At 42.7% G+C, this 22,292-nt stretch overlaps 1 protein-coding gene across 10 annotated transcripts in view; it reads left to right on the forward strand.

Annotated features, from left to right (window-relative positions):
• Positions 1-22,292, forward strand: part of CACNA2D4 (calcium voltage-gated channel auxiliary subunit alpha2delta 4) — a 394,977-nt gene that overhangs the window by 46,103 nt on the left and 326,582 nt on the right. For all 10 annotated transcript variants that reach the window (XM_068277214.1, XM_068277216.1, XM_068277215.1 and 7 more), the window contains exons 3-8: positions 10,650-10,766; positions 11,970-12,029; positions 14,788-14,950; positions 19,972-20,103; positions 20,450-20,510; positions 21,726-21,876. In XM_068277214.1, the coding sequence (XP_068133315.1) occupies positions 10,650-10,766; positions 11,970-12,029; positions 14,788-14,950; positions 19,972-20,103; positions 20,450-20,510; positions 21,726-21,876 (684 nt within the window). The remainder of the gene's footprint in view (positions 1-10,649; positions 10,767-11,969; positions 12,030-14,787; positions 14,951-19,971; positions 20,104-20,449; positions 20,511-21,725; positions 21,877-22,292) is intronic.

Here is a 22,292-nt window from a genome sequence, read left to right on the forward strand (position 1 = left end):
ATTTTTTGAGTGAAATATGTTAAAAAAAAGGGAAAAAATATTTTTTTATTTTTCAAAGAAGAATCACATTTATGGACAAACATGTTAATGTTTGTAAAAACCCTGATTCTGCTGAATCCAATGATACCAGATATGTACTGGTATCCCACTTTTACTGTTCGGGAATAGGTGCGCCAGATATAGGTGCAGCCAGTATAGGTAGCCTGGAATAGGTGCCACCAATACAGTTAGCCAGGTATAGGTGCAGCCAGTACAGGTAGCCAGATATAGATGCAGCCAGTATAGGTAGCCAGGAATAGGTACCTCAGTATAGGTGCCCAAGTATAGGCAGCAGGTATAACTTCCTTTATATAGGTAGTAGGTTTAGGTGCCCCCAGTATAGTTAGCCCAGCATAGGTAGTAGGTATAGGAGCCCACAGTATAGGTAGCAGGTATGGGTGCCACTGCTGGGCCTCCTCCCTTCACATAGGTTCCCCTTCTGTGGCCCCCAGCCTAGCTAGAGCACAGCGGTCAGTGTGTAATTATTTCACCCGTGCGCTGGCTCCATGCGGTGTCACGCGTCATACATGATATAAGTAGATTCATGCATCTTACATGATCCAAATAGATAGGAAAGAGAAGAGACTGTTGCCAGCGTGGGACACAGGCATGGAGCTGGCAATTTGGTGAGTAATTACACTCCGACCACTGCTCCAGCCATACAGGGAAGCAGAGGAATGGGGCCCATGTAGAGGGAGGAAGGAATGATGTCGGCCCCTCTCCTCGCTTCTTCCCAGGGGCCAAATTGCCAATTAACACACCTAGTACATTGTTGGCAGTTTGAGCACTTCCCTGCCAACATGTACCTAGTACGTGCTTGGCAGGGAAAGGGTTAAATGACGGTTTTGGCTTTTCCCGTTGTTTGCGCAAACGCTGTTCTCGCTCCCCTCAGTTTGTCATGGATGCTACATGTAGCATCCAGAATCTGCTACATCTGGCACTTCCGTGTCTTCCTAGGGGGCTCAAAATTAAATGCCACAAAAAAAAAATAATTAAAGATTGTTTTGGTTATAGTTTTGGAACAGTTGGCTCCTAACTGAGTATTACGTTATGCTCTTTGGAGAGGGGACTGCTCCCGATTTTCTTCATTTTGCAATCCATTTACTATCGCTTGTGGATTACAAAACACATGACTTACAGTTTATAGTGAGAATCACTTGGCAATGTTTACAATTTTCCTGATCACAAACATGCTGTATTTGTAAGCGTTTGTGCTCCTGTAGGAAGTATAGATGAGCAGTAAAACTGCATAGAAAATCTCCACTAACCCAAGTAAAACAAAAATATCTTCCTTTTGCTCATTTCTGCTCATGAAAAACAGTGAATAAAAAATCACCCTAAAGGTGCCACGAATGATAAGATACTTCGGACGTTCAATTACGATCATATTGATTGGAAACGATCATTCGAGGGCCGCTAACAGAAGTAAAGCTGCTATCTATTATTTTTTTCTATACACCATGTATACTGAGAGAATATTTTCCTGTTTATCTAGTGCTTGTGTTTGAATGCTTAAGGTATTACTTTGAAACATTAGGGTCCTAAATGCTAAAGTGAAAAGGTTTCTTGTCTCTTGTATAAACCGGATATCTGTATACTAGTGGAAACCCACCTCATGGGAAACAAGCTCTTGGCTTTGAAAAAAACCTTGCGGGGCTGCATACTACTCTTCCACCTTCTCCAATTACGCTTGGGTGGTCTCTTAATATATCAGACATCCCCTGCAAAGTATTTTAGGGAATAAATGACAATACTGCTGCCATGGGGTTTTCCATCACAGATATAACGATTGGTGTCAGCACGCAGAGAGAATCTGATTCTTGGCGATCTGCAGTACCATCAAGAATGCAGATATACGCCTGATTATCGATGATCTGCAGAATCAGCGATAATACAGATGTATTGCTAACCTCTGGACACCAGAATAGTGAGAGTGTTTGGTGCAACAGTAATAACTCTGAGTGGAGACCACCAGAGGAGCTGGTGGCCTAATGCTGGGAATACACGGTTCGTTTTTGCCTTCGTTTAAACCTTCGATTCGTTCGGTAAACGAATCGAGTGTTGAAAACGTATGTGAAAATAGTCATAATCTCATTATAGTTTCGATTAATAGACCCCAAAAACGAACGACTAGTGATCGAACATGTTTGATATTATCTCTCTTTATCCATCTAATCGAGCCATTGGTAGGCTTGATGGCTGTTCAGATCGATTATATATTCGTTTATGCTAGTCCGTCCCTGTAAAAAGGGATTTTCGTTTCGTTTCTTTGCAGCCTTCGATCATTGGAAAAACGAAACCATCAGAATCGGAAAAAAAAATGAAACCGTGGGTGGTGATATTAACCGTATGACCGATTATTTCGGGATCGAAAAGGACAAAAGGCACAATCGAAACGAAGGTTTAAACGAAGGCAAAAACGAACCGTGTATTCCCAGCATAAGACTCCTGAGGAATTCACCCCTGACTGTGGGTGATATTCCTGTAGCCTGTGGACCGCTGGGCGAGGGACCGAGGCTGGGTTGCAGGAAGCCCTGCAGCTAATATGAAAGGTATTGCCCTGGACTGGGCTAACGTAATACAGTAATAGCACAATCCTAGTCTGGGTGTGAGGTTCGTAGTCACAACACCCTGGAACTAGTCTGGAGCATAACATAAACGATAATACAATTCCCTAGTCTTGGGTGTGAGGTCCGTGATTGTCAACACCCTGGAACTAGTCTGGAATATAACATAAATGATAATACAATTCCCTAGTCTTGGGTGTGAGGTCCGTGATCGTCAACACCCTGGAACTAGTCTGGAATATAACACAAAGACAATACAGTTCCCTAGTCTTTGGTGTGAGGGCCTTGATCTCAACACCCTGGAACTATGCTAGAGAATACACAGAAGATACACAGTATTCCTAGTCTGGGGTGTGAGGGCCTTGATCTCAACACCCTGGAACTGTTCTAACAAATAAACAGTACAAGGTAAACTGGCTCAGTGTGAATTCCCAAGTCCTCCTGGTTCAAACACACTGTAAGGATCTGACTATGGTCTGAATGCTTCCACAAAGTGTTTGCAATGGCAGACAACCAGCAACTGACAAGCAAGCAGAATATATAGTAGCTGAACTCTGCTGCCCCGCCCGAGCCACTCAGCCAATCATGAGTCCAGCAGGAATCAGCTGATCGTCCTGATCAGCTGACACTTCCCCTGCTGGTATAAAGGTCCTGACTTCTGGCCCGCGCGCGCGTAGCTCTTCATCCATCTATGTGGACTAACAGACCCAGCCACTCCAAAGGCACGCTGCTGCGTACAAACTGCCACCTTGGACGCGGAAACAGCCGCTTTGCTATTAGAACATGCGGCGGCTTTTCCGCGTTCTGCCACACTACCAGACGCGTGCCTATGCGTGCAAACCGCCGCGTTGGACGCGGAATCAGCCGCCTTGCTTTTAGCAGACGCGGCGGCTTTTCTGCGTTTTCTCACAGTAGATAAGTTGGATTCTTCGGTGGTGTGGATAGATTAACCAGCTCGGGACCATGGTAGTTAAAATCTACGCCGGCTGTGGCTCTCTAACTCTGATGCTTGCAGTCCCGAGCCAATCCCTGCTTGCCATGGGCGCAGACTTGGCTGTTATGTGACATTTGTGTTTCCTCTTATGGGTGAGGAGCCAGTTTCATTGGCTCCATAACACGTGATCACTGAACCAATCACAGTGATCGTGGATGGCAAAATGAATAAAAGGCCTTGGTCCATAAAGGGTTCCAGAGCCTTCTGCCTCAATAGGTTAAATACAATCTAAATGTTTGCCAAAAATTGTACCATTGATGGGCACCTTAATACATGCAACCCTGAATTCCAAGGTCACAGAGACACAGCTAAAGGTGCCCACTAATTATACCATCTTGTACCATTTTACCAAATATATGTAGTAGAAGTGTAAATGAAATATACTTTGAGTAGTCCCTCATATTACATAGAAGTGACAAGATTGTACAGTCAAGATTGTATCATTAGTGGGTAAGATTGGCAGTGATAGAAGCCTGGAACAGCAGACAGTGCCTGAAATGTGGGACAGTTACTCTGAAGTCAGGACAGCTGGAGAGTATGCTGTCAATGGGATAGGATGTGAGGGGAAATTTCCTCCAGTGGAACCACATACGTTTTTTTTGTAGCATTTCTTGTTTCTTTGCTGTGCTGGCGTCTTATTGTAGCGGACAGCTTTGTGATGCTTCTCCTGTGTGGTGGCTGCCAGGCTCCCTCGGTCACATGTCACAGCATTAAGCACGTCACAGGACCTTTGCGAGGACAGCTAGCCGGGAAGGATTAAGAGGCGCGTTAGGATTAGTCTGACAGACACGTGCTGCGTACTAGCAAGGAGCAGATATAGACGAGCACCCAACCAATATGAGCTCCGGACTGACTGCATTCAGGCTTTCTCCATCAAAAACTATGCAATTTGTCCAGACTCATAGTTGCAAAACAGTATAGGATTATTCAGGAATTTGTGCTGGCTCACAGCATGTTCCCACTATTCAGATTATTTATATTAGAGCACCTAAAACATTTACAAAAACAAACCTTTAAAAAAACAAAAACAAATATTTTAAAATCCTTTTAAATATCCAAATTACATATTTATTCCTTCCCCACTGTACTATACTAGCAGGAGGTAGAGGGGAGATGATCAGGCAGTGTTAGTGAACTTGTACTTAAGGAGACACTGAAGCGAAAACAAATGATGAGATAATGATTTGTATGTGTAGTACAGCTCAGAAATAAAACATTAGGAGCAGAGACATAAGTCTAATATTGTTTCCAGTACAGGAAGAGTTAAGAGACTCCAGTTGTTATCTATGCAAAAAAATCCATTGAGCTCTACGACTTTCAAAGTTGCAGAGAGCTCTGAGTTCTGAAGGTTGTTATCTGAGCTTTCAGTCAAGGATTTTCTTTTTCTCAGTGTTGTGTAAACTGCAAATATTAGAGAATGATGCAATGTTAGAAAAAAAACTATATAACTGAAAATAAAAATATGAGAATATATTCTTAGCTACGAATCTTCTAGTAATTGTCTGTACTACACAACCAATTCATTATTTCATAATTTTTTTCGCTTCAGTGTCTCTTTTAAGTCTTTCAGCGTGCCTAAAGTACTTGCATGTCTAATGTTATCCCTATTTTGTTATCCTAGTATGTCCAGTGTAAGCTGTCACTGTGTGCTTAATCTGATAGTAAAATAGCTGCAGTGTGTGCTGAACCCTGCTTGAGGGCTGGAACCCACAGGAGCGCTTTTGGCAGTGTTTTGGCAGCACTGCGATACGCTAGCAGTTTGCCAAAACGCTGGGCTAATGTTAATGGATGGGGCAATTTCCACACAAGCGTTTGCGTTTCTCAGAAACGCAAACGCAGGACGTGCAGCATTTTGGGAGCGTTAGCGCTTCAATGTAAAGTATTGAACCGCTAGCGGAAACGATCAGCAAAACCTAAACTGAGCGGTTTTGCTAGCGTTTTGCGGTTCAGCACACTGTAACAAAATGAAAAATAATTCACAGGACCAATCAGGATAAAAACGCAAAACGCTACGCACCCGCTGGGCAAAAAAATACAATGTTGCAAAACACGACCAAAAACGCGCATGAATCCGCTTGCAAACCGCTCAGACAAAACCCTAGCGGTTGCGTTTTGCGTTTGCTGATTTCAGTGGGTTCCAGGCCTGAATGATGTTCTTTTGAACCCTGCTTGAATGATGTTCTTCTAACAACCTTCCCTTGCTTGTTTCCCCTCCCTCTTGTTTGTCTCCACTGTTAGTTATCTTGTACAGCTCTTGCATAGGTAATTCAGCCCACATGGAGTCCAGAGCATGGACTAGTGATAATCGGTACATAGCTGCAGTGTTACAGTAAAGCTTGGCTTACACTGTTCCATATCAAGCCAGTTTGGCAAGCAGTTGATCAGTCCCTGAAATTGACTGTGTGGCACTGATGGATGTAAAGGTTGCCACGCAGGTTACAGTTTTTTTCTGTTTAATTGTACCCCAATTTGATTTAAATGATCAGTTGTAATGGAAAATCAAGTTGTTGTTTTTTTCAATCTTGCTTTTCTCAAATTTTTTTAGATTGGATGTGTTGGAAAATTCAGACCAACTTTACCAAGAATTGTATGGTGTGTGTGTGGTGGGTTGTCAAATTGCATTTAACCAGTATATAACTGTGCAGTACATCCTGTACAGTTGTTTGTATGAGCAACAAAAAGGATGGAATTGCGGTACATAAGAGTGTGTATATATATACAATGAAAAGATGAGTATGATATGGTATGTAGTTTTTGAAAATAACATATCTGTATAATGAATTCTCATAATATGTAACTGTATTGCACTTGGTTTATTTATGTAAATAATTAACAGAAATCATTGAGTGTTTGTAGAAAAATAAAGTGTGGTAAATACAGTTGTAAGCAGCAATGTGGTGTTCCGTGGTAATTGTAGGGCTAAACAGCAAATGATGATCGCATGAGATATTGATAGTTCATAGATGCTCAGAGATGGAATAAGGACCCGTTTCCACTACACGCGGTGCGATCATCGCATCACATGCAATCTGCATCTCACGTAAGTCAATAAAATAGTTATCTTTGACTCAGATTTCCGTTTGTGATGCAGCATAGCTAAAATGATGCCTAGCATGCTTCTGTTTCCTGCAGAACGCACTCGAGTCCCATAGCGGTAGTGATGAACCACATTGCACCTCGAAAGGAACTACTCGCAGCTGGCTGCAATGTGGTGTGATGAGATCATCGCACTGCACCGCGGCAATATGGCCGGTGGAAATGGGCCCTCAATGTCACTGTGGAAAATGTAGTTCTATGAAAATGCAGAATGATCAAAGGTTGGCTATTGAGTGAAAAGTTGCCATGCAGGAGGGTTTTCTAGCTATTCAGCTTTTTGAACATTTATAGTCTGTGGCAATCTGAAACACACGTGTGTATTAAATCAACCAATTTCTTCAAAACCCTCGGGAAAAAAAAACTCCAAAAATTGGATTGAATTGGTTGAATCAAATAAAAAAAACAAAAAAAAACTGTAACATGTGTGGCTCCTCCTGGTAGCATTGTACCACTTAGTGCAGTATAAAGTTAAAGTTGTGTAGCCACTCACCACACTCAATCATGCTTTTCATCAATACACTGTCCGAAATCTATAGGAACTTTATTGACCGGACAATTTGAAACCAATAGATCACTTGCGGATTCAATATTCATGGTTATCGAATCTGCTAGAAATGTCGGCATGCCTTAAGAAACCAAACATCCCAGGTATTAGTTATTACTTATATATGTGTCTGTATGGTATGTGTCTGTGTAGTGTGTGTTTGTGTAGTTGTGTCTGTGAGTCCATATTTGCACAAGAGTAGTGTCAGGCTGTGGAAGGGTTAATGCGGCCTAGCACATCACCACCATCCTCCTCAGTAATGCTGGTAGTGTGGAGGGGGGCAGCTTGCGTGTCTGTTGTAGTGGATTAACAGGTCACCAGCGTATTGTATAAGCTTGCAGGCGGTGACTTCTGTCTGCCAAGTGTCATCCCATAATCCCCCTCTACACCAGCAGGAAATCCGCCAGGGGGATTGGTCACCTGACCTTTGTTTAATTGGTCTTTAACATGAAATACACTGCCACTGTTACTATTATGTAGTTTAGAAAGATATTTGAAAACACATGTCCTGACAATGCTCAGACTTTCATCTACTTACATTTTAAATATGTTAGGAGGTATTAAAAGACCCTTATAGTGAATATTCAGACACCAATTATCATACATGGAATGGCAGCTGGATAAAATCCTCATAGCTGGTGTAAAAATTCTCAGACATGCCACTTTTTCAATCTGTCAGCTCCTCATCCTCAAGAGGGCACCTGGCTGGAACAGGCATCCCCATTCATTTGGTCTTCTCTCATCTAACAGGAATTTAATTGAATATTCTTTTAAGGACAACTGAAGTGAGAAGATTATGGAGGCTACCGTATGTTTTTCCTCTTAAACAAAACCAGTTGCCTGGCAGCTCTGCTGATCTATTTAACTGCAGTAGTGTCTAAATCACACCAGAAACCAGCATGCAGCTACAGATTTGACAATCATGTCAGAAACACCCGATCTGCATATGCTTGTTCAAGGTCTATACTAAGGCTTCTTTCCCACTAAGACGTTGCGTTAGATGCCACATTAAGGTCGCATAACGTGCCCCTAACGCAACGCATAGTGGGGTTGAAGTTGGCCGTCAGATTGAGCCGCGTTATGCGGCTCTTCATGCGTTCGTGATGCGTACTTTTGGACGCATGCGGCATCACGTGGTCCCGCCAGCCAATCGCCGCACAAAGTGGCCGCTCCAGGAAGTAATCACTGCACGTCACACAGTGCAGTGAATATTAATTAGCCATGTGGCTGGCAGCGGAGGAGGAGGGGAGACCTCCTCCTCCAACATTACTGAGCATGTGCAAACAGTCTAACGTGGCTTAGCCGCGGATAATGTACAGCATGCAGCACTTTTGTTTAAACGTGCTGCGATACAATGTAACGCAACGTGGGCACTGTGAACAGCCCATTTAGTTTTCATTGCTGTGAGTTAGGCTGCGTTACAGGCTGCACTAACGTGCGCCTGTAACGTCTTACTGTGAAAGCAGCCTAAAAGTATTAGAGGCAGGATAGCCAGGCAACTGGTGTTGTTTAAATGAAAATAAATATGTCAGCCGCCATATCCTTCTCGCTTCAGTTGTCCTTGAAACACCTCTTAGATGTTGATGTAAAAAAATATACTAAATAAAATGTTCCTCCAAGTTTTAACTGTGCATTACAATTGTATGTTTAAATCCTGCGTTCCCTCTCCTATGTTATGATTTTTAACGGTTGCTCTAAGCAGTATTTGTGCCAATTGAAAACAGTTCATCATTGAGTGAGTTTAAAAGAACTTTCATTATTTTTCACATGCCCTGCTGTGTAAAGAATGACAATGACTACTGTCTATTATGACACAGCCCAGCCAATCCTCTGTCTATAAAGATAACACTATTGTAGTTGCTGATGGAATGAAAATAACCAGTTTCTCTAGTTATTTGTGAGTGAGAAGATTTGGCTAAATTAATTGGTTTCGAGGGTACCACTAACACATTGATAGAGTATGCCAGTGATATAATCAATCTTTTCTGGGTGAGGGTGCCCCTGATATTTTTTTTGGCAGCCCTATTACTGATATACGGTTATACCACTTATAATGCAGCCCGACCCCGCTAGCCAGTGACCCCCAGGCAGCATCTCCACTCCAAGTAGACAATAACCCGCCCGCCCCCCCATTAGGCAGCATTCCCCCCTTAAAGTACCTAGTGAACCTCCATTATAGTAAGAAGTGCCCCCAGTATTAGCCACTTTCTGAGTATAGATAGCCATATGAGCCCCTCGTACAAGGAAGACCACCTCCCCTAGTATATATATCAGATGTTCTCCCAGTATTGTGCAGTATTGTGTCCCAGTAAAGGGGCAGAGCTTCCTGTGTGCGGTGGGTGGAGCTTACCCCAGCTGGGGTGGAGCTTCCTTTGTGTAGCAATAGGGGCCCCTTTATTGAAAATGTAAAAGGAGGGTGCCTGGGCACCTGAGCACCCCCTGCCCTCTGCATGTGCCTGGTGGCTTCTATCAAGGGGTGGGATATATTAGATAGCAAAAAGTAAACAGATGCTTCTTGAAAGTGATGTGTTAGACTCAGCCTACTATGACAAGCCTAAAGCTCTGAGCATATTTGACAAGGGCTGAATTGTGATGTCTAGAAATATGTTGACTATAAAAGCAAAAGGGCGTGTATGCAATAAACTGCGTTACAAGCAGAATTACATGTGTAAAGTCTTACCGCACAATAGTAGAGCAGAATGCAATCCATTACCTGCTATGCATTACGCTCTACTCTATGTACAGTAAAAAATAAGACTTGGCACACGTAATGCTGCTTAGCGCAGTTTATTGCATACACCCAAAGTTGTCAGAACGAGCCCATCACAGCTTACTGCATGTAGGGATGGGTAGCCACAGACCAGAGTGTCCATGCGTGGGACACCTGTCCACCTCTGAAAGCATCTACAGTGTGCAAAGGGGAGTCAGAATTGGACCTTCGACCAAGCAAAGAAGGGAGACAAATCTGATGAATTGCATTCAGTTTGACCTCCATATTTATTCCCCAGTTCTCATTCAGCTTGAGTATCTGTGGTGGTGGTGGGGGGGGGGGGGGGGGGGGGCTACTGTTTGCCTGACTATCAATGTACTATACAGCTTGTAAGTGGAAGTGGCACGGGCAGATCTCTCTGAAATTGCAGCTTACAGTAATGGAAGTCTATATTGTAGGAACTTCCTGTTGAAGGCTCTTCTGAGTGGGAACAAAAAAAACAACAAAAAAACCTGAGCTTTATTTCAATGCAGCCACTCCCTACACAGATACAACCCAACTTTGTGCTGCTAAGCACTAGGGAGTGTGCCTCGAGTTGGGACAATATCCTGTTCATACAGCAATAATATTTATGTCAGGCTGTGTTGTATAAATGTAGCAGGCAGAGCTCTCTTGTGACTGTGGTTTTATTTTTGCTAGAAATATAAGGATGTGGAGCCCACGCTCAGCATCGAGGAGGTGGACGGGCTGGAGCTGGTGAAGAAGTTTTCAGAAGAGATGGAGAGTATGCTGCGCAGGAAGGTGGAGGCCGTGGAGGTAATAAGTCATTCTCTGCAAAGTCCTTCCTAACCTGATCACATGGAAGTAAATTATTTTCACTTTTTATAACTGTGTGTGTGTGTTCAGAAATGGCATGTTTTTTCTTCGTTGTTGTCTTCTTCTTCCTTCTCTCTCTAATTCACTTTTTCCTGATGAGAATTTTGACAGGAAAACCAGCAAAGTAAAAATGTCTGCCTTAATATGGGGGAATGCAACCCCTCCTCCCCCCCACACACCCACATGTTTCTACTCTCTCCTCCTTCCTTTTCTTATTTCTGACTCTCATATATACGCCTTTTCACTTGCGCACATTGCTTCTCACTCTCCCCCTCTCCTCTCTCACCCCAGTGTCCTCTCCAGGCTCTTTTAGCAGGGTGCTCCACCCGGCTAGTTTTGGTGAGCTCCCGCCTGTTATCAGCTCACCTCCCACCTCATGCTATGCTGTAAGCAGAGTTGAGCACAGAAGCACGGACCCTGAATTCTCTCATCTCTTCCCAGTTCCCACCCAGATACTTTTTCATGCCACCCGGCTACTTTTTCATGCCGCCTGGCTGGAAAAAAATTCTGGGTAAAACACTGCTCTCTACTGTCTTTTCTCCTCCTTTTTCACCCCCCCCCCCTTCTTATTTCTCTCTCCATTCTTTTCTCTCTCTCTTCCTTTTCTATTTTTTGTCCCCTCAGTATCACCTTCTCTAATACAGCCCCCTTCTTTTTCTTTAGCTCTCCCTCCTTTCTATCTCTTGTGCCCTCTCTTTCTGTTGCTCCCCTTCCTTTTTGTTTTTCTCTCCTATTTCAGGTGTGTTTCATTGGTAGGACCATGTTCCATAGTCACAAAAGGAAAATGTGTCAGTATAGGAATTATAAGGTTCAGTCCTAACATAATGTTAAGAAGATAGAATGGGTAAGCAGCCCATGGATATGATCACATTGGTGCTCATTTATGTTCCTTTTTATAGAGTAGAGTTTCCTCTCTCCCTCTAAGCATCTGAAGTCTGACAGTGTGTTAAAGGGAATGTTTTTGATTGCTGTATACTTGGGGCAGTACAGTGGGAAGTGTACCCCATCCTCCAGTATTCACTGCCCCCCCCCCCCACAACTCTCTCTCTCTCTCTCTCTCTCTCTCTCTCTCTCTCTCTCATTCTCTCTCTTTTTCTCTCTGTGTGTTTCACCACCCTAATCTGTATTACATTCTCTCTGTAGAGATTGGTTGAGGCTGCAGAAGAGGCAGACTTAAATCATGAATTCAATTCATCTATGGAGGTGAGTGTTGCAAAATCGCACTAAATACCATTTCTAATGAAGCCAATTCTGATTTGTACAAGTATGTTGTAAAATGTACAGCATGTCGATCAGCAATGTATATTACATAAGTTAGCAGTATGTTTAATATACAGTATGATCAGCAGTGTGTATACTGTACTGGTCAGCAGTATATTTAATAACTGATCAGCATTTACTGTGCCACACAATGGGCTTGATTCACAAAGTGGTGCTAACCCAGTTAGAGACTTTAGGCGTGATAACCATTGCACCACGCTGGTGAAAAGCCAGTTTAGGCATGATAAGTTTAGGCGTGATAAGTTTAGATCGCGCGCAAAGCAGCGCCATTAAACTCTATGCGAAGTGCACCAGACTTTGCTAGCGCAAAACCTTTGATCAGCTGTGCACTGTGGTGCTAACCCAGTTGGTGCTTAAACTTATCATGCCTAAACTTATCATGCCTAAACTTATCACGCCTTAACTGAGTTTAGGAGTGATAAGGGGCTTTTCACCAGGGTGCTAACTGTTATTTATTTATTTATTGATTGATTTATTTATTGTATTTATAAAGCGCCAACATATTACGCAGCACTGAACTGTTAGCACCGCTTTGTGAATCAAGCCTATTGTATTTAGTATAATGATCAGCAGTATGAATAGTATAATGGTCAGCATTGGGGTCGATTCATAAAAGGCTGTGCGAAAAAAAAATGTGGTCAGGTAAATACCACATTTGGTATTTTAGACTTTTGTGTGCTTATTCATAAAATTTTTCACAGGTGCGGTAGATGTTTGGTAAATTACCGAAGCCCATTGACAAAAACCTGTTTGTAACAGCAGAAGAGTGGAGTGTCTCTGTGATGTTAAAAGCTGTTCCGTGCAGTTAGGGCAGCCTTTCTCAACCTTTTTACCTTGGAGGAAACCTGTAAATAACTTTTGGATCTCAAGGAACCCCTGCAAACAATTTTTTGGTCTTGAGGAACCCCTACATTTATTTTTTAGGAGGCATGGTCTTTAAGTAGGTTAGGCTGCTAATTTCATTATGTCCTATTACACTGCCACTCATTATACTGTCTCCTGACCCCCCAATTTAGTGCTTCTTGTTACAGTACCACCTATTATAGTGTGCTCTATTATACTTCCCCTACGATGGGGTAAAATGCCAAGGAACCCCTGCAGAGTCCTCAAGGAACCCTGGTTGAGAAAGCCTGAGTTAGGGCATTGCGAGGCATCCCAGACATCCCTTTAGATGTACATGTTTTGTTATACTGCTCTGAATCTGTCTATTAGTCTTTCTTAACATTCTATTTAATTGCCACAGCTTAGATTAACTTCCAAGAAACTTTACACATGCCAAGCTTAGATAATTTTCCCCACTAGCTCCTACACATCTTCAAACAGGAACCCAAGATGTTAAACAGCCACACAGCCTAAGGTATTCAGGGGAAGCCAGTTTTTTTCCTATCTCGCTTTGCTGCTGCCTGGGGGGTTTAAAAGCTTGTCCCCCCTGACAAGGCTGCGGGTCCTATTAGATTCCATCATCCAGACTTGCAGAAGACTTGCAGAAGACAGGGGCTGTTTCTATTGGCTTCTTGCTCCTCCTGTCAGTCACAGCTCTTACTGCTTCTGCTTGTGAGTCAAGCAGCCAGCACAGTCTCCTAGCTCAGACTCCACACTCTTTTCACTACTTCAAAGCAGACGGTATTGTTTTGTGGCTTTACTGCATGTTGTAGGCTTTATAAATTGATATTTACTGACATGTGTTGAGGTATTTACTGCACAAGTCGGTAATTTACCTCACTGCTCGGTAATTTCAGCTTTTCATGCAGTAACAGCCTTTATGAATTGACATTTTCCTAAGTGCTCGGTAAAGTCAGCTGTTCTCTGCATTACCAAATGCGGTAATGCTTTATGAATCTACCCCAATGTGTATATTAAATGATAGCTGTGTATTTAGTACAATGACTAGCAGTATATATAAATCAATATGTATGTGGGGGCACACACACACACACGCACGCACGCACGCACGCACGCACACACACACACACACACACACACACACACACACACACACACACACACACACACACACACACACACACCTTTCCCCCTCACCCCAAACCCCACCTACATTGAAAATGGGCATCTGGAAATTTGGGCGCTGGGTGAAGTCGCTAGTAGAATATTGGCTATATTGCTAATATTCTACTTTGATGAGCTGGATAATACCTATAGTGGCATACCGGTAAAATTACATATGGCCTACTAATGCTTTTGCCAAGCTTCCTTTTACACTAACCGTCCACTACCTACTCCTAACACAACTCTACCTACACCTACCACTAATTCCTCCTCCCCTTCCACCTGCATCTAACACTTAGCCGCTAATGTGGTGTTTGGTAGCATAATAACCAAACCTCATTGCTTGATAACTTACTCCGCCAATGCTTTTTGTTCCTCCACCTCTATCTGAGCCATCATTGTGTTGGCTTCCTGCACTTCTCTATATCTAGTACAAATTGTCCACTGGGCTAAGCTGTTGCTTCAATAACATTATGCTCTATGGCGGCGTCCAAATTTTCCGGCAGGTGCCCAAATTTGATGTTCGGTTAGAGGAACAATACATTTGTTGTGCTAGGTAACTGTATTTTGCATGTGGATCTTTGCCATAATAAATACACCTGGCACTGTTGGGATGTTTCTGGGAAAGACATAGCTTGTTTGGGTACTCTATTAGTCTACAATGTCTCTGCAGTTTGAGTACTACAATTCAGTGCGGATTAATGAGAAGGATGAGGATGACAATTATGTGGAACTGGGAAGTGAGTTTGTCCTGGAGGTGAACGAGCACTTTAATAACCTGATGGTGAACACATCACTCAGCAACATCCAGCTGCCTACCAATGTCTACAACAAAGGTGAGTGCTGGCATCCTGTGGGGATGGCTAGAACCAACTGTTTAAAGTAAATCACTTTTATTATGATGTCTCCAGGATGGAATGGAGTTTGGAAGAGTTATCTCAAAGGGTTACCAAATTCTGCTCTTTCTTGCTTCCAGAGATGATGACTCTAGAAAGAGGTGGAGGTTTACTCTTGACACTGTTCTATAGCACTGTTCTTAAAGGGAACAGAAGTTAGAGGAATTTGAAGGCTGCTATATGTATTTTCTTTTAAATAATGCACATTTCTTGTCTGTTCTGCTAATTCTCTGTCTCTCATACTTTTAGCATAATAGCTGAACACTACTGACCAGAAAGATAAGCAGGATTGCCAGTTAACTGGTATTGTTTAAAAGGAAATAATTATGGCAGCTTCCATATCCCTCTCCCTTCAGGTTTGCTTTAAGGTTCTGTGATTGGCATCATCACCTGACAACCAGCTATGACATTCCTTGTAAAGCAAGCTAAAAGGCCATAATGTTATGTCAGTCTCACCATGAAAACTATAGGGATATGGGGGTAACATTCACTAATAGAAGCTAATATGGGTGAATCTGGTCATTTCAACGCCGGCGCTTAGCACTGAGTGCCAAAGCTGGGCATAGCCATAGCACTATTGCTATGCTACTCTTCCTGTGCAAGGGTAATTCGGGAATCTTGCAATTGCCAGACCCCGAATAACCTCTCCCATTGAGTTTCTACAACTCATAGGGGGGATTAGTATTAAACGCCACCGGGGATTTGAGTAGTAGCCCTGCGTAGACTATTTTTATCAATGATTAGTGTTACTAACTGTAACAATGATCATTGAGGGACTGTGAGAACACTGATTGGTCAAGGAATCACATGATACCTTGGACCAATCACTGCAGCCATGGGGGTGAAGGGATCACATGATTCGGTTGACCAATCACAGCTGCAGTACAGGGGGGTCACGTGCGTCTGCATGTTTGCTACCAGAAAGTAATGTACTTCCTGTGTGCATTTTGCAATGATGCACTGTTACGAGCTGTAACATTGATCATTGCGCGTCACTGCAGAGCCGACTGGGTTCTTGGATCACATGGTCCCTTACACCGATCGATGTTGCAGCGTGCGCGCGATCGGCATCAGCCTTTTACTTGAACATAGGTCCTACATCCTGGCGGCATGACTAGATGCTTTTCAGGACTTATAAGTGGTATTGAGCATAAATTGTGAGCGACTCATCAAGGGTTAAAAAAATATACTTTTTATTAATTAAATCTGTGGGCTAGCTCGAACATAAAGTGCAAGATATACCCCAATTAAAAGCACAAAATTTAATCTAAAGACTGAACCTGCAATAATTGGGGCACCCCCACACAACAACTACCAATCAAGCAAAGCATGCAAACTTTTAGCATCAATGTCTGGCTCAACACTAAACAGGTCAAAATTTGCACAGAAGCATTCACCGCTGTTTCAAAAGTAAGAGAGCAGAGCCTTATACATCTACAGACAGGGTGGATCTTGCTGCTTGTGACTTTCATCCGGTTTTGCAAAAAATTATCTTTGTCCAGGCATCCAATTTAGTCCCCTTCACTGATGGGGCGAGTGACAAACAAGATCCCACATGCGGTGTGGCTGCTCAAAGCTGTCTGCCACATTGAACAGCTATTCCCTCACCTCAGGTGCAAGGGGAGACTGCGAGTACATGAACATCATGGTTGCCGTGTGGCGGAGTGCTCATTCCAACTGCTTGAACAGTCCAGGCATGTTTGCAGGCAGGCAAGCCTACATGTTTCACCCATTGAAACCTGGGCCTTCTTGAGGCAGAAGCGAGACAGCTGATTTCAGCTCTGCTATGCTCTGGTAGCGCTGTGTACCTGATTTGGGTGCCCAGAGTCTCAGCTGGGTGCAGCACAAATTGGTTAAAAAAAAGGCAATTTGCCTGCTGGCAGTAGCCAATGCCCCCCCCCCCACCCCTACTGCTACAACTCTGAGGGCGAATAGTAATCAGCCCAGGCCCGGAGTTTGTGCAGGAGCAAGGTGAGACATTTTTCAGCTTCTCCCCGCGCTGTAATGTCCCACGTTTATAATGAATGGGCTCGGTGGAAGTGACTGCCTCACTAAGTTATGGAGGCCGCTTTAGTACACAGCAACTGTTATAAGCATCATGGGTGTTGTAGGAAAATGTAGCACAGCAGCTATACACAACACCAGGGTCCTTCAATGCCAATCAAGGCATCAGACAAAGATAAAGTCTTTCAGCAGACATCCCTGGATATGTTTTTCAGTACGTTTTAATATTGAAAGATAATTGGAAGATAATGTTAAGAGTATCTAAATTATAAATTACAGTTTGATTTAAACCTAATAAGTTGCCAAGATTTATAAAATCACACATCATAAAGTGTGATTTTCTCACCCCCAGGGTCCTTATTCCACATATCGTCTTGAAATCCCCATCCCCAGCATGAAATTGTGCCAGGGTGATTTTTTTTTTCTTTCCAAACCATAGGTGCAACGGATGCTGGGGCATTGGTGTCATAACTCCACCCCCATGTTCATGTGATTAAATCCAGGCAGGCAGACAGACATCTGAAATAAGAATTATAGCAAACAGACATGATAAGACAGGCTGCGGCAATTCTCCTGTCTCTCCTCTCCTTACACACTGTGAAAAGAAATGTAATTTGATCCAGGCAGGCAGAGAGCAGGGGAAGAAGAGGCAGGGGAGGGCGCCAGGCTGGAGGGGAGGACACAGTGCTGAGGGTGTATTTTAGCAAGGCTTCAGCATGAGGAGAAAGAGTGCTACTACAGGATATAAATGTGTGCCTGTTCTATCCACTATGATGTACCAGATGTTATCTTTATATGTTCATCTATCTGTACACAGTGCATAGACTACATATATGTATTGCCATTCAAACCTTTTGCGGGGGGCCAGAGACGGAGCAAAGTGCAGATCCTGATTTAACCCAGGAGCAGCCATGGTCTTTAATTTGAAAGTCCACCAACTTTTGGCTTGTACCAACAATCTATTATTATTATTATTGTTATTATTATTATTATTATTATTGATTTATATAGTGCCAGCATCTTCTGTGGCGCTGCATTATTATCACCTCCTCACCTGGGTCTTATCTGTTAATAAATAGCTTTCACCAGCAGTCCTTTTGGATTCCCACCCTGACATGAGGCAAAGTGTATTGCCACAGGACTTTCCTCAATTGTATCTTTGATATCACAAACACGTTCATGGACAGGGATAAGAAATGCAGCCAACTTGAATCAATAGGCTGCCATCAGAATCACATGCGGGGGAAACCGAAGGCACACTGCAGTTTTCTGTTTCACACATACAGGATTCAGATGTGTTCTCACATCACTGCAAGTGCAAGATGCCCATTGGCATAGTGGAAATGAGCTCATGTGCTTCTTGTTTGTTATTATTTTGGTGTGAGTGTGGGCATTGTTTTTTGTATTAAAGGATAGGGGCTTCATCCAACATTTGGCTGGGCAGGCCTACTTAGGCCACTGTTAAGTTCATGCAGATTTGGCTCCACCCAAGGCCACACCCACATTTTGTTGCACGGTCACGCCCTTTCTTCAGTGCGGCACATGCAAGGGTCCCTATGGGGCGCTACAACTGTCACTGGAAGTAGGTCTATTTGTGTTTGTAATTTGTGTTGTTCATGCTTTTCAGCTTGCATGGGGAATGATTTCTAATGCTGGGAATATACGGTTCGTTTTTTAGCTGATTAGATGGTTCGATAGATAATTTCCGACATGTCCGATCTCCCTTTCGATTCTTTGGCTGCTCGTTTTCTGATAGAAGTGAATGGAAAAAGATAAGAAAAACGAGCGAAAGATAAGAGAATCGAATGCAGATTTGAGCGGCAATAACGATTGAGAGCAGAAACGAGAGCAGAAACGCACAGCAGTAATGAACCATGTATTGCCAGCATTAGAGTCGTGTGCTGATTGTACTTGTTGTTTAGTCTTGTATTCTTTGCATATGGATTTTCTTGTTAGTTGCGGACCTTTGGATAAAGTGTCCTCACATAGTAGCTTTTAATACCTCTCACACTGGAGAGGGAACAGAGGCCTTGTTATCTGACAGGAAATTAGTTAAGTGGTTTAAAGCTTCTTGGAAATGGTTTATGGTTTTTGTTGCTTAGCAAAGATTTGTTCAGTCTCCATCTATAGCTCTGGCTTTGAGGCATCAGAGACGTACATTATACCATAATTGTGTGTAGTGTGGCCGGGGGGAAGGGAGCGGCGTAAGACCCATGGCCGAGAACATGAGGAAAAATTGAGAAATAAACAAGGAGAAAGATGCTTAGAAGAAAGTTGTTAGTTCACAAAACACAGACACTCTCTCAAGGTATCACCTGGAGTGCTCTGGTCACCTTTTGCAGACCTTGGAAAAGAAGTGTATTTTTTAAGTCGTTGCCAAACATGTAGCTGCTTATATTTGTTGGTGAAACACGGGAAGAACCTTTTGTAACTGTTATATGCTAAGTCACATAGGATCATGTTAAATACGATAGAATTAAACATTTATTTTCAAGGGTTTATAAAATATTGCTTATTTATTTTATCTACTTGTAGGGATTCTTGCTTGACTATACATTACGTTCTGGGAAGTATTATATCAGTGAGTAGAACCTCTTTAGGACATCGTCCGTGCTGGTCTAATGCATAGGGAAGCCCCACTGTCTAAATGTGTAGTTATTATGTCTGCCCTCTGAAGGATGTGTGTGTTGCAAATCATGGTTTATTAATAAAACATATACTGTTTTCATTGTTCATCTGTGGGACAGGAAGTCACCTGTTTTTACTTCCTCCTCTGTCAATTACAGTATATCACGGTTTTATTTCTGATAAGCTCCTGGTGTCTTTTTTAAATCATGGTGAATGTTATTAAACCTGTTTGATGTAAACCTTCTTATAATTTATGCTGTTTGATAATCCTAGCTGCATAATTCCATTCTGTACCTGTATAGTCATCTATGCGTACATGTATATTGTAGATCCAGACATTCTCAATGGAGTATATATGTCTGAAGCCCTGAACCCTGTCTTTGTGGACAACTTCCAGAGGGACCCCACCCTGACCTGGCAATACTTTGGCAGCTCCACCGGCTTCTTCCGATTATATCCAGGTAAATGTGACCTTTGGAGTAAAGCAGAGAGGAATCTGTCACATTAATAATAATAATAATAAGTGATAATAATCCGAACATTTGTATAGCGCTTTTCTCCTGTCGGACTCAAAGCGCTCAAGAGCTGCAGCCACTGGGACGCGCTCAAGAGGCCACCCTGCAGTGTTAGGGAGTCTTTAAACCTGCAATGTTTACTGTAGTAGTTCTGGAAAAATGTGCTTGTGCCTTTTCTAGTCACATATTTATAGGGGGACCCAGTTTTAGTTGCACATCTCTCAGACATGGCCTTTTTTTCTTATTTATTTAATGTGACTTTCGCAGTGGTTTTTCTTTTTTCTTCTTTTAGGTATAAAGTGGGTGCCGGATGAAAATGGCGTCATCTCATTTGATTGCAGGAACCGTGGCTGGTGAGAGTGCCCCCATGAATCCCCATGAGGTGTCTGTGTTGCTCCTCCGTCCATTCAGTTCAGTGTATCGGCTTCTGGAAGCCTGAGTTGGTGAACAAGCTGCTTCCTCTAAATTTAGACTGCGGAGCATCACTCTGGGCAGCCTCACAAATCCATATCCTCGTGGCTAATTATCCTCTGCCCAAGCTGTCCTGGGTTCATTACAGACCAACTTCAGGCACAGCTTTTTTCTTCACATTTAATAGAATCCAATGGTTACTCAGCTTTTCCTAAATCTGAGTATATATATATATATATTTGCAATTGGAGAAAGGAATGTGCTTGCTTTAGTGATTTATTGATTCTAACGACACCACTCAGCAACCTCCAACTGCCTGCTCACTCAAGCTTGAAAATGGACCAATCAAGTCCCACTAAGGTGAAGTTCAGTTGGTCCATGTTCAAGCTGTATTAATTTGCATACAAAATTTGCCTAATCCTGCATCAGTTCGGAACTGTCTGCATCTCATTGACCATCCCTACTAGCTAGCACAAACCTGTGAGTTTTAATGTAATAGTAGATAGAGGTAATGTAGATCGACTTTAAATTGGCCTTAATTTAGTTTTAAACAATGCCAGTTGCCTGGCTGTCCTGCTTATTCTGTCCCGCCAATATTCTGCCTGTCACACACCATGCAATTTCCCATCAGATCGATGGGTCAAATCAGTAAGTTCCGACAGGTCCAATCTGATTTCCGAGTTTTTATGATCAATTTTCAAATCACTTCTGTACATAATCAATCAGAAAATGTTTGAAAATCAGATCAGACCTGCTGGTAATTATTGATTCGACCCGTTGATCTGGCAGGAAATTGCATGGTGAGTACCAGACAAAGGTCACTGACCCAAACAGAGTCTTCAGGTCAGGTACTGAAGTTTGACCATGCTAGCTGCATGCTTGTTTCAAGTGTGTGATTAAGACATTACTGAAGACAAAAGTTCAGAAGGACTGCCAAGTACCAGGCATTGTATAAAAGGAAATAATAATGGCAGCCTCCATATCCCTCCCACTAGAAATTTGCTCTATTATTAGGAGCCAACCAGAACATAGTCAGCATGTTCTGCGGACTTGGGGCTTGTTATAGAACAACTGCTATGGCTGAGTATCCTTCTAATAATTGAACTTGCTGCTGTCTTCTTTCAATCAGCCTCTTTCTTCCATTCCCCTAAATGCAGGTACATCCAAGCTGCCACATCTCCGAAGGACATTGTCATTGTGGTAGACATCAGTGGTAGCATGAAGGGACTCCGGATGACCATCGCCAAACACACCATCAACACATTACTGGACACACTGGGGGAGAATGACTTTGTCAACATTATAGCTGTAAGTCTTCGCACACATCAAAGTATTTTGCAGCTTTTCATAACCTGACTGAGATCACTGGATGGAGAACTAGTCTCCAGTTATTTGCAATAATCTGAACTTTCATTCTGAAACTGATCTTAAAGAGAAACTCCGCCCAAGAATTGAACTTTATCCCAATCAGTAGCTGATACCCCCTTTTACATAATAAATCTATTCCTTTTCACAAACAGACCATCAGGGGGCGCTGTATGATTTATATTGTGGTGAAACCCCTCCCACATATAACAAGCATATAACAAACTGTTAAAAGAATGAAAAATGCTCACACAATAGTGAACCTTTCAATGTGACAGTGCAGAGTGAGACACTTTCAGAACCTCCAAAAAGGCTTTGAAATATGCCCCTTCCATAATACAGTGCACCTAAATGAGAGT

This window comes from Hyperolius riggenbachi, chromosome 3 (genome assembly GCF_040937935.1).
Source record: "Hyperolius riggenbachi isolate aHypRig1 chromosome 3, aHypRig1.pri, whole genome shotgun sequence".
In the NCBI taxonomy this organism is placed as follows: domain Eukaryota; kingdom Metazoa; phylum Chordata; class Amphibia; order Anura; family Hyperoliidae; genus Hyperolius; species Hyperolius riggenbachi.